At 43.2% G+C, this 17757-nt stretch overlaps 1 protein-coding gene across 1 annotated transcript in view; it reads right to left on the bottom strand.

The window, feature by feature from the left end:
• LOC119395730 (salivary glue protein Sgs-3) overlaps positions 1 to 17757 on the bottom strand; it is a 73742-nt gene that overhangs the window by 41598 nt on the left and 14387 nt on the right. Inside the window, exons 4-9 of the mRNA XM_049416760.1 lie at positions 17308 to 17334; positions 5399 to 5470; positions 4792 to 4812; positions 3490 to 3519; positions 1210 to 1236; positions 1092 to 1133 (exon numbers count right to left, since the gene is read on the bottom strand). Coding sequence (XP_049272717.1) covers positions 1092 to 1133; positions 1210 to 1236; positions 3490 to 3519; positions 4792 to 4812; positions 5399 to 5470; positions 17308 to 17334 — 219 coding nt within the window. The remainder of the gene's footprint in view (positions 1 to 1091; positions 1134 to 1209; positions 1237 to 3489; positions 3520 to 4791; positions 4813 to 5398; positions 5471 to 17307; positions 17335 to 17757) is intronic.

The raw sequence follows: 17757 nt of genomic DNA, 5'->3' as shown, positions 1-17757 counted from the left end.
CGCACTCAAGACTAACCACCTAAGCTTATTATTTTTAAGGCGTTGCAGTGATTTTCTGGCGATTTTTGACGTTTTGCTTTTACAGACTTATGTCTATCCGTATAATTTTCTAATAATTTTCTTGAAGTTTTTCGTAAGCTTATTTAGTACATTATCAATGCTTAGATTTTTGTTATTGTGTCCTTTCTTTAGTTACGATAAATAATCGGTGACCAATGCTGATGTGCCTTCCGATCTAATACTCTCGTAAGGGTCTTTGGGGCAATGTAAACTACTAGTACACTACTACTGCTACTAATAGTATTATATCCTGCCCTGTACTTCTCAATTGTGTTAATTTTCGAATTCCGCGTAAGTTAACCAGAGAGAACAGACCGTTTCATGTACCCGCCTGCTTCTTCCAACACTCTACCGTTCACAGAATACAAAGTCTCTATAATGTTAATTTTCTTGATCTTGACATTTTTCATAGTCCACAATCATTGTTTTTATCCGAGCTTTGTACTGTTTTGACATAGTATGGCACAATGTACAAAGTCTTCCCTTCTCCGCCTTTCCGCATAGTTGTATATATGCAATCTAATTTTCATTCCCCTTCAATATTTCTCGTGTTGTCTTATTTTACTCCTCCCCTTTTGTGTTCATTTCTCTTTGTCTACGTGTATTTGCTCTTTTTATTTCTGAAGACTGTCTGTATTGTATAGTTTATTTTTATTGTTTTTTTTGCGTGCGCCTGCACAAAGACCTTACGGTTGTTCCTGGGCACGTTAAATAAATGATTGATTGATTGATTATTATTGTCATCATTATCATTATTATTATTATTATTATTATTATTATTATTATTATTATTATTATTATTATTATTATTATTATTATTATTATTATTATTATTGTTATTATCTTCATCATCATTATTAGGAAGAAGAGATACTGATCGAACGAAGGCAGGCAGCAGTGTGAATATTTAAGATGACCAAGTCAGGGAACGTAGCGGCTGAATTATTTGAGGTGAAACTCTCGCTGTTATGAGAGGCAGAGAAAATCGTACTCTGATAGACAAGATGTGGTTTATTTGAATGATAACTCACCGAAGGTCGAGGGAGTTCTTGGGCCAGACGCTGGAAGCATGACTAGGCAAAAGATAATTGATTCAACAATGACAGTAGCACAATTATGTAAAAAAATCTCATGCTGATAGCCACTTACCGAAACGATTGTCTGGCTTTGCTGAATCTGCAACGGACACAAAAATTTAAATAAGTCACGGAGACGTAAACTGCAGCGCCAGTTTGCCTGTGAGGCACTGTTCCTCTCGAATTTAGGCCGTCGCAGCTGAGTAAAAGTGAATTAAGTTCTGTATCTCCGGGGTGATGTAAAGTTCCATAACAGGCCAACCAAATGTGGTAGATTTTGCGTTAGCTTAGATTAGTTGCCATTTTTTTGGCTTGGCTTTTTCGAGCTAAAACACGCCTCATACCTCTTTAAGCGCTTTAATACCTAAATGTCCAAGCTATGCGAAGATAATCTAACTTCCTACAAGTTCTTAATAAAGGAAATCGTGTTTTCAGGAGTATATAAGTCCTGTCTCGTTTTCTTTTTGACATATAAACAAAAATGATTGCGTTTGCGCCCTCGTTTGCGCTACGAGATTTCTTCACTTCTGACTGAATACAAGTAAGCTCAAACCTTGAATATGCCCTGACTTCAATTTAGGTGTAGCTGCACTAAAATATATCAGTTACATAGCCGCATTTATCTACGCAGTCGACAGTTCAATGGAAAATCTGTATAGTTTAAACTTGTGGTAACTCTAACGCTTAACTGCTTGCTTAAGTTGAGCACAATCATGATCAGTACGACTGCGTACCCAGGGGTGGATGCTACTCATACGAAATGAGGGCCTTGAAACTTTATGTATATCAACCGAGGTGAAAGTTCATATGCAAGTGCAACCGCATTAACAAATCCATGGTATATTGTGGCAGAACAGCGCAGACAAGGGGACGAAGAACGTTGTCTGCGCTGTTCTGCCACAATGTTCATGAACCAACTAACGCACCTAAGAACCCTTGTCCATGGTATAACACTATGAGAAACTTCTCCATCTAAATATTCATTACGGGTTTAACCACTTCACTTACCTTGCAAAAGAGTATGTGCCAAGGCTTAGTTCCTTTAAAACCTTTTCACGGAAGAAAGGCTTAAGGCTGGTAAGTTTGCAGGCGTCGATTATTGTCCACACTCTACTTAATACAAACTGATTTCCTCGTGTTTTCCTTTTTTTAATTTTTTATGTGCCGAACAATGTGCGAACAGGGCTGCTGTTCAGAGATAATGGAAATAACTAAATGTTAAGGTGGCGTAACCAGCACCACGTTCTCCGACGCCATTTCTCGTAGAAGGTAAACAAGCATGTTACATCTAAGCACGTTATGGCGTCGGATATGTGACTCACTTTTCTACAGGTCATAGAAACCACATGCATAGCTCTAAGTAAATGAAAACAAAGCTCTCGACTACAAGTAACTGCCGCTGCGATCGCGACGTGAAACAGCCTTGTAAGAAGCGCGCAATATGCTACAGGTAATTTGGCACCTGCCACTACTGCACACTACACGAACTGTGTGAGGAAACACGTTCTCGATGATGTATTGCTTACGATTACGTCATTATATATATACTTCCTCCTGGAAGAAGGCCAAAATTTGGGACCGAAGCGGGTTCGGCACCCGGTTAGTCTAAGGAACGAGAAAAACATCACTGTATGTCGAGTACAGTTCGAGAGGGATCAGGGCAAGAAAAAAAAAACAAGACAGCTGAGGCAATTATCACAATCGAATAATGATAGTTTGGCTGTATTGTACATTATTCGGCTCAATTATGTTAAGCTTTCCATGCAGATAGTCGTAATCACAGATCAAGCATTAGACATCGCGTAATATTTCACGTGGCCTTGAGAAGCCACGTGACATTAGGAGCTATTTGTACATTCCTCTCTGTTCAACGGTTGTTGTGGACAGTTCAATGCCAATGGGCCTTGACACCATGCTGCATAGTGAATAGTCGAGTGACAGTGCTATCGTCAACCATTCATGTGCAGCTGCTCATCAACGCGCAATTGCTAATTTCTCATTGTTCTTCATTTTTATTAATGTTAAGTTTTTGCAGAATTAAAAGCTTGTTTTAATAATGCAGAATGGATATATTTTGTTAAATAGTAAATAAGTTTTTCCCAACCAAAATATAAAACACAGTGGTTTATTTTTCCTCCTAGGTAAAGCTGTCATTGAATCGAGAACGACACATTTTAGTCATTCGCACAGTGAAGTTCATTCTATGGTCACTATGCCAAGGGCCAGCTTAAAAAAAAAAAAACTGGTGCGATATTTTTACGCCAAGAACACCTTATCAGAAACACTCTTTTCATCGTTAATAAAAACTACAGCAAAATAATAGGACGACTGCCGCTCTTGAGCAGCGACTTACTGAATCGGAAGTCGAACGGTGTGGACCCAGCTGCCATGAAAAGAAAGAAAGAAAAAAAAGATACGTTATACACTGACACACATTTTTTACACAGCGGAATATTCCTAAATAGCGAACTCCTCGTTCACTGTTGATGTCTGGTTTGATGAAAGGTTGGCTTGAGAGGTATTGTTTCGGTGCTTTCGTTGCCACGAATAATTTTACGACAAAAATCAATGTTGTTCTTTTAGACTGCTTTCTCGCACCTTCATGTAAACAAAGACACCTTACAATTCAAACATTACAATTTAATACTGTGAGATCTTCCGTTCTGTTTAATACGTCGTTTTAAAAGATTTATATTTATTAAGAAACACAGTTCAAAGGCAATTACAATGCACAGTTTTGATAATGACATACCAGGTATGCCTAACAGGTTTCAGTCGTCATAAATAGGAGCATTGCCTGGTTAGCATCGAAGTGAGGAGCTCGATGTACCAAATAATTGAAGCTTAATTGAGTTGGTTACGCGTTGTTTCAGCACCAAAACCAGCCTAGTCATCATTATTTTGGAAACTTGTGTTTTGTTGGCTTATTTATGGGTTATAACAAACGAAGTTCATAGCGTTATGTTTGTTCAGAGATTGTTGCCGAAAAAATGCTAATGCGACCAGTTCAGCATTCCTTTCACATTGAATGTTGCATTTTCATGTAGAAACATTGCGACATACTGAACTTGCGTATGCTATAATCACTCTAATAATATTTTGAATTCACATACGCAGTACAACACGCATGCTTGAAGATTGAAAATGAAGAATTGCTATGGATTCGTTCATTTGCTTCCTTGACGTTTGAATGTAGAACTTACAATTAAAAGATAAGTATGTGTAACTTTACAGTGCAACATTCCTCTTAACCATGTACGTGTCTGAAGACAAGCACAATCATGCAACACTGCGCAATTACTGCGATAGCGCGGATCGAAGTCTGTCACAGCACTTTAGCCCACCTTAGCCCTTGATTCAGAGGTTTATGGATGTACACATGTATTTCACACTTGACTCTATGTTGCCTTGACCTATAAAAACACTGTGAAGCACACGGATTTAGAATGCCTCAAAGGCCTATTTGACATTTCACACTGACTTGAGGAGGAACTATAACGTCTTTGTGTCATGCCATTCAATTCGCCATACAAATAGCTACTTTGGGGTCAGTATATATTAAATATCATGACTACAAGTCTTATAACATGCAATGCGAAGCATGTAAGGTGACACAGCTGAGAGTGTTCAAGGAAAATCGCAATTGGTTACTTACTCTTCAGTGGATTAGGTGTTGCTGAAATAGAAAAGAGTGATACTTAGTGGCTGATCAGGAAAATATGTTAAAAAACAGTCAATCAAATTGATTAATAGTTGCGTCAGTAAAGCTTAAGCACACTTAGCGAGAGTATTTCCGGCTTCAACTTTACGTTATCGAGGAAGAGGTAAAGAAGATTTAGGGATGTGCGTGCACTCTCACGAGGAACCTGACAAGGAAGGAATATGTAGGCACTCTCACCACCAGGGCTCAGCTGGTATGTACCAATGCAAATACACAGAGCATAACTATCAAGTAGGTCAGGACGCATGATAAATCATGCTCGCTCAGCAGTAGAGACCGGAACCATGAGTCAGTAAATCATTTTTCCTTCTTAGTATACCGTTAACATGTATACCACCACGGTCATGCTTAGGACGCATCTATTTTGCGCAGTAATAGGAAAACAGGAAAAGGAAGTGCCAATCTTATCGATTTGCACTTCCTGATGTCAATTTTTTTTCAAGTGCAGCATTATTGCACACAGAAAGGAACGACAAAAGACAGGAACGCCTGACAGTGTCCTTCCACCTACGAAGAAATGAAGAAAGAAGTATGCACTCACTAAATTTTTCCTGCAGACCTCTGCCAAGTGTGTTACCGAAAAGGTCGCCACCCCCTTTTGCCGTTATCGCATCTGTAAAGAAAAAAAAATGTCGGCATTAGTAATGACGATATTCGACGTCAGCGAATAGCTGAATAGCTTCAGTAAGACCTGCTTTACTAAAGGGATCATGCGCTTGAAGACGCTTAGTTTTATCACTGAAGACGTTGTTTAGGTAGCAGTATTTATTCATTAGGAAATTTCTCAAAGTACAGAAACGCTAATCGGCGCATTAGTAGAGGTAGCTTACTGTAGACATCATGACCTCCTGAAAGAGAGAGACGTGCATATTCAGAACATTGATTGCTTTTCAGGTCGCCCCAGACTCCACATTAGCCTTAGGACAGCTGCGCACAGCTCTCCAAGAGTAGACCACACGCACTGCTGTAAAAGTAGGCCTCTTATTAAGGCGTAATCCTCGTATGCCTTACGAGGGGAGAGGCCTTACGGGATTTGGCGAGACCTGAAGATACTTCGCGAGACCTTGTCGGCGGCGGTGTAAACACGAATAATGGAGAAAAAAAAACTAATAAAAGTGGGTCGCGTGCCATATCATGTTCAGTGAACGAATGTGAGTGCTCTGGTGTACCAAAAGTCACAAAACCTCAATCAGGTCATGTGACTTCTGATTGCATAAAGTTTTTTTTTGGAGGGGGGGGGGACACGGTAGGTTTAATAGAATAGCCTGAGAAGAACAGCAACAATAAGAAGAGGACTTTTACCTGCGAGTCGAGTTAAGCAGATGCACAAGAGGCCGTCTTACTTTTGTAAACACACTTCCGGATGGTATGCTTCCCTTGCATTAGAGAAACACCCGCCACCGTGCTCTAGTGATTATGGTGATTGACTGCTGACCCGAAGCTGGCGGTATCGAATACCGGCCGTGGCAGCTACATTTTGATGGAGTGGAAATGCTGGAGGCCCGTGTACTTAGATTTAGGTGCAGGTTAATGAACTCCAGATGGTCGTAAATGTCCGGAGCCCTCCACGACAGCGTATCCCATAAGCATGTGGTGGTTTTGGTACGTAAACCTTAACAGCTATGATTATTATTGCATCATAGGCAAACATGTCTGCATTTACGTTGATTTCAAAATTTGTTTACAGACCCGATTACATTGGGCAGTTGTTTGACAAGATAAAAAAACACCAACACATTCAGAATCCTAACTAAAGGAAGAGAGAGAGAATTTATTCACAGAATGGCAGAGAGGTCGGCCTGAGTGAGAGAGGTCGGCCTACTCTACGCTGGGGAAGGGGGAAAGGGAAGCAAAAGGGTAATGAATGATGACGGCAACACATGAAGAAATTATGATCGAGCAGGCAAGCAGCCCGACCAACAGCCTCCATTCAGCACCCACCAACACAAAAAACGGGCGAGAGAGGCCAATAAAATTCTTGGGTTTAAAACCGTAGCTTTTATGCCTATAAATGCCTGTTTACGTTGCTATTTTAGGCTGCCTACACTCCCATAAATTATTCTGGAAGTTCAATAACTCAGTTTTATGAATGCCGCGTCCAAGTTCAGTTGCGGTAGTCCTATTATTGAGCTGCTGTCATCCCTTGGTTCCTTGCTAAAAGGGCCGATTGTGCTGAACGAGTAATTAGGAAGCACAAGCTTGTTGCACAACTTGCCTGAAATAATATGTTGGGCGCAGTCGGACAACTGCAAGTGAGCTTGTGTGCAGAATAACATAGACTAATACCTGTAGTCTTTGTAAAAACTGCTTCTCTATTAAATAACAGGGGAAAATTTTACTTCAGGGGATTCTCAGATACAGTAGTTCCATCGAGTACGAAAGCAGTGGTTAATCTTCCTGTTCTTCGCATGAAAAATACGAGTGCCTTTGCTTCTACGAAAACTCTTACGTTGGCGTTGTTGTTCGCAAGAGAAAATTGCAGCAGATCATGGTGCTCGACATTTTCTTTGCGGAAATGGCCTGTCAATGAGAAAGATCACTTACAACAGGAAGGCTTCTTGAATTCAATCCCATGTTATTTTTGTTCAGATAATAATAATGGATGCACCATCCTAGAGTGTCATATATGTTCATGGAATAATGCTACAACGCTGACATATATTCAGTGTGTTATCTTGTTCAGGGGTACGTGTGCAGATAATTTCACACGCACCTCTGAACATAACTGCTAACAGCATGGCCCACGGTAGAATAGACTGTTTGCGCACTTCAGGCTCTTTTATAAACATGAAATGTTAAGGGCAAGCCAAATATATTGTATTAAACTCCTACAAGACGTACACAAAAATAAGTAGTATAAACAAAAAAAATCACCAGCGTTATCCTGCTAGGAGACATTTACAGCGTTCACCCAGAAACAGGACAAATTATGGAAAACAAACTACGCAGTACCAATCAATGCGATTAGGTGATCGATTGGATAATAGCCTACATAGTGACGTTAGTCCGCCGGAGTTTAAAGAAGCTAAATAAATTTTGTTGAAAAAAAGATATTGCACAGAACTTCTATGGAGATCACGCTATGAAATTTTCAGTACTGTAAGTAAAGGGGGTCATTGTTCCTTTTCGAACAGATAAATACTGTTTCTTTTATTGCTGATGTGGTTATCCAATGCATCAAACTTTCCCTTTTTTATGTGTGTAAGACTTGTGTATCTGCAGTACGTTAAGTGTGTCATGTGTTGCTTGTTAATTGGTGTATTCATGTGGGAGGTAGTGGCCAAATACTGCAGCAGGCATAGAGTGCATTACCGGCGGTGGTATCCGGTGAAGCCGCACCCGAGGCCTATTTTCGTGCAATTCCATCATCACGCGGTTTCTTTTTTAATGCGACGGGGAATTGCCCGGTACCAGGATTCGAACTACGGACCTCTTGCATGCGAGGCTGATGCTCTACCTCTATGCCGTCGCTGCACGCAAGTTGAAATCAAGAAGAAGAAATGGACATGGGCAGGGCATGTACCGCTAGGCAAGATAAGCGCTGGTCATTTTTAATAACCTATTGGATTCCAAGAGAAGGCTAACAAGCGAGGGGGGACAGAAAGTTAGGTGGGCAGATGAGATTAAGAAGTTTGGGGGTATAACGTGGCAGAAGAGAGCACAGAACCGGGTCGATTGGCGGAACATGGAACAGGCCTTTGCCCTGCATTGGGCATAGCCAGGCTGCTGCTGCTGCTGATGCGCGTTGCTTGTGCTGATTGCAGTACTCCTTTGTTAGCGCTCATGCTGTTACATGAGGCGTCAAAATTTTTTGGTGGGTGTGTATGTGCAAGAAATGTGTATCTGTTGCGAACCTCAGGTACAGAGGCCTAGGTCAGGCGTCTGTAACGCCTTGTGCCTCTGTTAAATTTTCTTGTATTCCGAGAAATAAATATACTACTACTACTACTACTACTACTACTACTACTACTACTACTACTACTACTACTACTACTACTACTACTATTACTACTACTACTACTACTACTACTACTACTACTACTCCTAGGTCGCGTGCATATCTCAATACAAAGCAGACAGAGGGTACGTGCTCAAATCTGTGTTGGTTACATTGCCATCATAGTATTTAAATGTACTTGGAGGAACAGTGGAAAACCTGCTACTGTTACCCAGTAAGGTGAGGGAGCGGTGCTATGCTTCCTGCAAACCACTAGACTGTTCGGACTGGGTTGGGATGGCTCTGACGTGAACCTACGTCATCATTTTGTTTTCCGATTTTCTGCACTCTATATTTTTCGGGCAGAGTATGACAGTGATCTGCGGGCTTTTCATTCAGGGCTACTGCTTTTTTTTGTCGTTGCCTCACGCAGAGTTTCTTCTCTGATAAGTGCCATTGTCCTCGACGTTTAAAGGCACTCTATTGAGAACCTCGAGAACGGCTTGCGATAGCCCATTCATAGCAATCTTCTTGGTCTTCTTAATGCCGTTGCCGTCTGCATGGATGTGACACCACCCACGACGGTCTTGAATACCACCGACGACTTTTCCTATTCGCTCTCAGTGGTTGTTCTGGAAAGAGCATTAAGGAAACGCTCAATGTGCTTTGAATTGAATGGTCCCTGCCGACCTCCCATCACTCCAGCCTGTAGGAATAGTGTGGGCGTGTAGCCTCTTATCAACTTGGCCGCTAGTTTACGTGATGCATTACAATGATTTGCTCCTTTCTGAAAAATTTTATTCGAAAGCTTTTATTAAAATAAGGCATTGGCCTTTCCATTCCAATCAAGGTGCGGGGTTTAATGATGGAAATGAGACGCGTTTATTCTATTAACATCGTATGCTGATATTAAACACTAAATTATAAAGCAGGGGCAAAAGCAGCCAGAAGCATGCATGGCCGATCGTAGGCGACTAAAAAAAAGCTAAGATCTCCGGGAATGTCAATAAAGATTGATATCTATTAGTGAAATGGCACCGAAGAAAGGGAATACCGGCTGAGAGAACTGAAGAATAGCCTGGCAGGTTCCGGTATGGCCGGCATCACCTTGCGAGCCCACACAACAAAGATAGCCCCGACGGGGGTAGCTCCCCGAGTTGCGAAATGCTCGCTGACAACACAATGGGCCGGACACACCATTCGCTTCCTGTTTGCGAGATATCTCGCCACCGAAGCCAGCGCCAACGTAATCGCTGGCGTCGTGATGTGGCTGGAGGCTGCGGTGCAGTTGCGCGGCGAGTTTCGTCGGCCCACAGCTGCGCCGAGATTCTTTCGAGCCCGACGTGCGATTTAAAGTGGACAGCCAACTGGACCGCCCGCACGGTCGGCCGAACGAGACGCGCAGGAGATCACCTTGACAAGTGCCGGTCTTAGGCGCGTGTACAGTAGAGCTTAAATCTCTTAATCACCTCGACTGCAATACATCGCCTGCTGGGAACGCCAGCTCGCCATGAACAATGAAAGCACCGCTACAAATTGTTTAATTTTGTTATGGCTAAAATATTGGTGGGACCATGGTCTTTTCATTCTCATTTAGGGGAAGATAGACTGCATAAGAAAAAAAAGGGACATTTAGGGCAAGCGTTTGATGGCTACCCGTTATTATACAAGCAACTTGTCACCTGTACTTGTGATGCATTCGACCATATAAATGTCTTTTGTGCATGTACTCAGTAGAATGTGCGGCAGGCAAAAATTCGAATAACGTTAGAAGATAACTTGATACTCGTGGATCATTTTCGAAAATGTCGCTTATGTAGAAGCGGCGCCGTAGAGTCGGCATTGCCTCTGCAGTGACAGCGAGTTGGCACAGGCTGGGCTTTCTGTGGCTAGACATTATATTAGATGATCATGCTTATTTACATATTGACACGATCGCACTGATACATAACTTGAAAGACGATTGCACGTCCGCGATGCGTATTTTGGTGTTTAGCGTTCCTGGAACGTAAAACGCAGACTAGCATTCGCTTTACATAATGACGACTTGCAGGCACACAAGGGTAACAAAAACCTTTTGGACTCAGGAGCATGAAAGTATAGCTCGGGACAGTAAGGAATTAAATGACCTGATAAAATTAATAATCATATCTAAGGTATCATGTGCCAAAACCGCGATATGATTATGAGGCACGCAGTAGTGTAGGGCTCCGGAAATTTCGACCACCTGATGTTCTATAACGCGCACCTAAATCTTAGCACACAGGCTTCTAGCGTTTTGTATTCATCGAAACGCGACCGCCGCGGCCGGATCAAACCCGCGACCTGAGGGTCAGCCCAAGCAACCGAGCACCGTAACCAATGAACCACCGTGGCGGCGATCTGATCAGATGGAGTATTTTCTAAGTATGAAGAAAAATCAGTTCGCGCAAGACAGGCGATAACAGGAGGTCTCCGGTAAACGTCTCGAACCTACAGTACGTAGCAAAATAGGCTGAATCTCCTGCCAATGATGTTGATAATAAGATGAATTTCCCCGAATAACAGAATTCAACGATTTGTTTCACGAGTTCATTACATTATCTGTATTCAGAATCGCAGTTTGTTGCTGGTAGTATACCACTGGAAATAATAAATGTATATAATTTATACTTCATTTTCAAGTTTTCTCGAGGCTCCGCTTTCCCTTATAAAGCACACAAGAGAGTTTCTTTTTCTGTATGTCTTAATATAATAAATACCTGCGTAGACGCCAAGCATATAGCTTGAACATCGCAAGAAGTGTTTGCGTCCAGACAAACGATTAAAGGGAAACAGTGTTGCTCTTCGAAAAAATGATACGTATGAAATGTTTCATTGTGGGGAACAAAAAAAAAAAAAAGATGCCTGATTATTAGTGTTCAAGTGTCCCTATCGGTAATGCCATTAATTAAGGTGAAGCATTACCGCGCACGCTCGACTCAATTTAACCTCGCGTGTTCTACAGGCAAAGACAGCATGTTTTCGGTTATTAGAGTCCCATACACACTGTCCCATACACGTTCTGGAAAACACATTCTGATCATCACACTCACCATAATCATCATCATCAGCTACGCCCACTGCAGTGCAAAGGCCTCTTCCATGTTCCTCTAAATAACCCGGTCTTGTGCTTGTTGCGCTGATGTTATCCCCGCAAAACTCTTAATGGGTCATCTCCCCTCCTAACTTCCCGCTTCCCCCTCGAGCGCTTGCCTTATCTTGGAATTCAGTCCGTTACTCTTATTGACCAGCGCTTACCTTTTTTTAAATTGTTTTTTTTAATTTAAATAATTTTTTTTTTGAATTTTGCGCCCCATCCCCTCCTATGTGACTAGAGGGGTCAATGTATGGGGCAGATTTTGCGCCCCTCCCTCTTAGGTGATTAGGGGAGGGCGCCCCCCTGCCCCCCCCCCCTGTGCGCACGCCTATGGCCGTGGAGCCGCTGTAGATTTCTTACAGTATTTTGAATTGAATTGAATATATTTGCAGTTGAATTGCGAGGGTTACCAGGCAAGGAAAGCTACAATTAGCATCTTGAGCCAGGTCAACCTGGCCACCTAGTACAAAGCGCAGCTTCGCAGCGGCCAAATAAAACAGACTAACGCATTATAGTGCGTACAAGCAGTTATGCTTCAATCAGCACACAGTATTAAACAGAGAAACATTTTGTACAAGCAAAATAAGCAAGGTTGATCAAACGAACATAAGCCGCTTAGTCGAGTATTTACAATCATAATTATAGAGGGCGTATATCCTTTAAGGGCAAAACAGATATATATAGGATATAATTCGCATCGGATTTAACATTCTCGGTAAAGAAAACTGCAGCGTTTTACATGTGGTTCTTCTACACCCTACTCATTATACGCTCCTCGATATTAGTTTCACCTACTATAATCGACCATGAACACCGCCATACCGATATCGCTTATATAGTGAACGAACCGATCCCATAGTTGTAAAAAGGCAGCATGTGTCATTGTAAGCGGCACGCAAGCGTACGATACGCAAGACACGGCTGCTATCGTGAAACGAAACGCCGGTGAACGTGGGCCACCATCCCGCCCTCCGAAACTCATCTGCCTCAAGAAGCCATCTGCGTCTCGTGCGTGACAGAGTAAGCTCTTAGCACTCTCGTGTTTACGGGAGCGGCATGCAAGGTCAAGGTGGGGAGAGGGCAACACGTTTGCAGGTATACGCGGATACATGCGGCTCGTTACTTGTTCGTTTGGAGAGTTCGCTTCGATGTTGCAACGACGACGTCTATGTTGTAACATAAATATATGCGTGTCGGTTCGCGCGTAAGCGCTGTATATATACGCGATATTCGGAGAGAGCCGATCCATAATGCACCTTCATGGTCGGCCTATAATTCTGGCGTGCGATGTATCAACGCTGCGGCCCGGAAGTGTCGTTCTATAAAGCATGGTTACGGAACTATTGGTGGAATGCAAATTACGCCGCTTTTGTCCGCGTGATCAGTCTTAAACCGGCACGGAAAGTACATAGTCTCTGTACAGTCTTGAGACACATGCACGGAAAGCTTTTGGAAAATGAATGCGTAGCGTGGAAATCAACTACGCAAACCTGATTAACATTGAAACTCATGCGTGCAGTAGTGAACGGTGTAACGGTCAATTAGGCAACGATAATAATAATATATGGGGTTTTACGCGCCAAAACCACGATTTGATTATGAGAGATGCCATAGTGGAGGGCTCCGGACTCCAGAACGTGCCCTGACATTCGCCTCCATTGTCGCATTTGGCCTCCATCAAAATAGAACCGCCGCGGCCAGCATCGCACGTGCAACCGCCGGGTCAGCAGCCGAGCACCGTAACCCCTACACCACCGCGGAGGACTTCAATTATGTAGCTTCGCTTGAACCATGCAACCCAAGTTAACTTATGGACAACCGCACCCAGCACACCGTAAAGAGGCGCCGGTGCGCCTGTAAACTGCAGACAGCAGTGTATCGATGTCGTTACTGCGTGCAATCGACGGCATTTGCAGCTCCTTCGCGACACATGCCCTTGTACTGATTTCTGTGGACACCAATACAACGGACGCAGTCAAAAGCTAGAAGAATATTTGGATTTCTTACAGAGGCAATTTGAGTGAAAAGAATCTTTTTCCTGCCCATCCTTCAACCATTGTATAATCAATTATAAAGTGAGATGCCAGTCGTCTGAAACTTCAACGCTGTGTAGATTACCGCTATTGAAACTAAATATTAGAAACAGAAACATTCACTGCGAACCTTGTCGAATCTTCTCAAACGGTGCATCCGTGAGGAGCCCAGGTGAAAGCCACTTAGCTTTCCGAAATTTGCAAACTACACATGCATTTAAAAACAAGACTTATTACGCCGTGTTATGATATGTTAGATCTTTTGTTGCATTTTCAGATTTTCAGAGCTTTGTAAGGGCCGTAAATGAAAATGCCTTTGCCCTGGCAGTCGAACATTTTTTATTTTGATCTCGTTGACACACACCCCTCCACACGAAGACTTCATTAGATCTTCGTTTTCTTCCTTAAAGTCTCAGGGTATGGCACCACGTCGTCTTTCTCTCGGGGTCCTGGTTAGTGCGGTTGGCTGGAAAATCCCTCACATCTCAACAATGTAAGAGTCTGCTTCTCGTGCGCTCCTTCGAGTATCATAATCCCTTTGTCTTCCTGTTTCTCCGGTGAGCTTGATTGCTTCACAACCAGTTACTCTACTTGTCGGTGTGAGCCTGTGACCCTTGGTTAAGCGCCACGACGGCACACGCACACTGCCCTTGTCCCACACAGCGACAGCTGCAGAACTTGAGAGCTACGCAAGACCCCATGCACATCCAGCATATTTGTCTACATTGCACAATTTAAAACTAAATCTAACGAAACCCGATGTTAGGGGGTTCTTGATCTAAGAGGGAAGCTTTTATTCCCCGGCAACGGGGTTCAATGTTGCAATAAACTCGAACTAACGTAACTGGATCACCAAACCCGATTTATTTAGGTTTTTCCTGAAGTAGCTGAGTAAAAAGCGGTGAATGTTTTGTAAAATTTTGTCACAGGCGGGTATTTTAGCATAGCATGCGCTCTTACGCTATGGCGAGAGACCATCTATGCTCCCGTATACACGGCCCTACCTTTATTAAAGTGAAAGCCTTGGATACCCCACCAAACGCGTAGATTGACCGTCGGCGTCAGCGCCAACACGAGTGGTGACAAAATCATCACGGCGCGATGACGTCGCCATACATGACGTCATAATAACGTCACAGACAGTAAAAATTTGTTAAGTCATCATGACAACACTATGACGTCAAATATCGTGACGTAACATGATGACATCATCATATGACATTATCGCTTGCTCACAGCTGTGACCAAGTAAACAAACTCATTTTGCACGGGGTCGGCAAACCGAGATGGGCCGACCCTGGGGGCAGTGCAAAACGAGGCGAAGTGCAGAAAGATTGCAATGCATACGATCCTGGAGGCAGGGCCAAACCACGTTAGGTGCAGAAAGCGTTCGGAGGTTTGTGAGAGGGGAGGATTAGTTCATCGAATGAAAAAAAAAAAAAAAAAAGAGACGGTTGCTTCCGCCTTCGAGTCGTCTAAGGCAAATGTGTAAGACACTGTGTTAGTGCAGACTTTAGAGGAAAAGCTGTGCCGAAAAAGCGCCGACCACAGGAACACCGCCATTACCCTACCATTGCCATTGTTGCCTTTGCATTTACTTATAGATTGGCTTAAATTAGCGTTATTTAATGTCCATAATACTGGCAATATAAATCAAACACGGGCATTTTGACGAATTAGAAACGTGCGGACAGTGCTTAACGTTCATTTAGAAGAACTTGAGGAAAGATTCAAGGCTAGTTAGGCGATTTACGGCGCGTCCGATTCGCGACGCAGGAAGGTGAGTTTGCAGACACTTCTGCTTGATGGCGCCGCCATATCCACTTGAACTCGAGATCGCGGCCGATTGCGCGTCTTCTGTCTGAGTTGTGAGTCGCAATGCGTCGTCGTTTGCGCTTTCTGTTGGCACGTACATACAACTTCATTCCACGTGAGCTCACTTTCATTAATTACGATGAAAACTGAATTGCACCGTCCAGTCTAGCACGCATCTCAGGGGCTGGTAACGCCCGCACTGTAGGATAATGGCGGCAATGGCGGCGCCCCCTTGTGGTAGGAGATTCTAATGCATGTACCCTACGGGGAGCTTTTCCTCTAGAGTCTGTAGTAACTCTATAGCGTAAGGGAGCCTGTGAGTTTTCTGAAGAAGCTACAAGCCGCGCCACTGCACCGAGCAACAACACACTCAGCAGCCGGAAGCGCTAGGGACGGCGGTGGTTGATTTCATTATTTCATGGTCTGTACGAGATATAGCACTGATCGTCTCCTCACAACTTTCTCGCCCTGCCTTGTCCCACAAATTAGTCCTCGGCGTATCGGCAGCCTGTAGTATAGTATCGCTTATTGCATTAAGCTATTACAGGCTGCGTATCGGCAGCCTGTAATAGCTTAATGTGACCGTATACCTGGCGTCCATTGCCCGCACATAACGTCTCCTATGTCCGGACCGCCCTCGCGGACTTTTCACACGCGCAGGCGTGGGTTAGAGGCAAGAACAATGCCGCGGTAGCTTTTAGGTGTCGTTGGGTTACAATATTAAATTCCGAAAGGCCGAAAAGTTATTTCCTCCATATAACGAACTCCCTGACTGAACGAAATTATTCGAGCATGGTCTTCATTTCGTTAAATCGAGTTTAAACTGTATAACGGCATTTGTTCCATTCGAAACAAACTATGTCATAATTGGTTGCTGGCATGCAAACGTGCCAGCTGAGACACTCACTACTTCACGTACGAGTGAGAAAGAGAGAAACGAAGGAGAAATGCAGGAAGGCCAACTTTGCACTTGCTCGTTTGGCTGCTCTACACGTGGGAAGCGGAGGAACGGGAATAATAGATAAGATAGAGCCGAAAAAGAACAGAAAGAAAAATGATAAATGGACAGTTAGTGTGAATACACAGAAAACAAGCGCGCGCTAGTAGATCGCGAAAGTTCCTATATAGAGCACAGGTGAGTTCAAAATGCCATATACAAGAAAGAACCGCACGTTATGTAGCACGCGTGGCAGATGTCTAAATGTTGCAGATATGTCGAGCGGGATCTTCTGGAGTAGTTTCAAGAAGAAATGAAGGAGGAGATTAGCCCTGTGAGTAGTATTGAGGCAACGCAAGTGACCCTAAATTCGTGCATACTGAACAAGCACCGTCCAAAAACAGAGAAATTACAGTACCCCCCCCCCCCCCCAAAAAAAAAAAAACGCCCATTTTGCGACTTCACTCATCGCTTAAAAAGTAAAAATTGGCGCCAATTTCTGATACCAACTAACGCAGGGACCATACACACGGCAGAAGGCACATTAAGGCGCCTTCGCAAAATGTACGATGGCAAAATAGCAACATACAGCCGGTATTTCTGTACTTACTTGTTTCAGACGGTGGCCTCGGGAGTCCTGAAAGCAGAGAGAACAGTGGTTGTGCGTATTGACCAAATTGCAACACTGTCGCTGCTTCGTGTTTGAGAATAACTTTCTTCGGCACGAACTAAACGAGTACATATGAACACAGATCAACAGGACGGGAGCTATGTGTTTCTTTCTTCTCGTCTAGTTTCGCGCAAAAAAAAATGTTTTATGCAAATATGAGTAAATACCAGCTAGCTCAGACCAAGATTCTGCTATTGGTGCATACCGATGTATGCAGTCACTTAAATTATGAGTGTAGTGCGCGCATATTGAATGGCGATTATTTTTCTTCTGCATAATGGGGAGGCAGCATAATAAAAGAAATTTACAGTAATTAGCGTTCACAATCATCTCGAATTGGATACCTACACATTACCATAAAATGCGTTGCATTGGCCCCCCGATATCGAA

This window comes from Rhipicephalus sanguineus, chromosome 6 (assembly GCF_013339695.2).
Source record: "Rhipicephalus sanguineus isolate Rsan-2018 chromosome 6, BIME_Rsan_1.4, whole genome shotgun sequence".
In the NCBI taxonomy this organism is placed as follows: domain Eukaryota; kingdom Metazoa; phylum Arthropoda; class Arachnida; order Ixodida; family Ixodidae; genus Rhipicephalus; species Rhipicephalus sanguineus.
The sequence above is the reverse complement of the archived record's forward strand: the minus strand, read 5'-3'. Positions and strand labels throughout refer to the sequence as shown.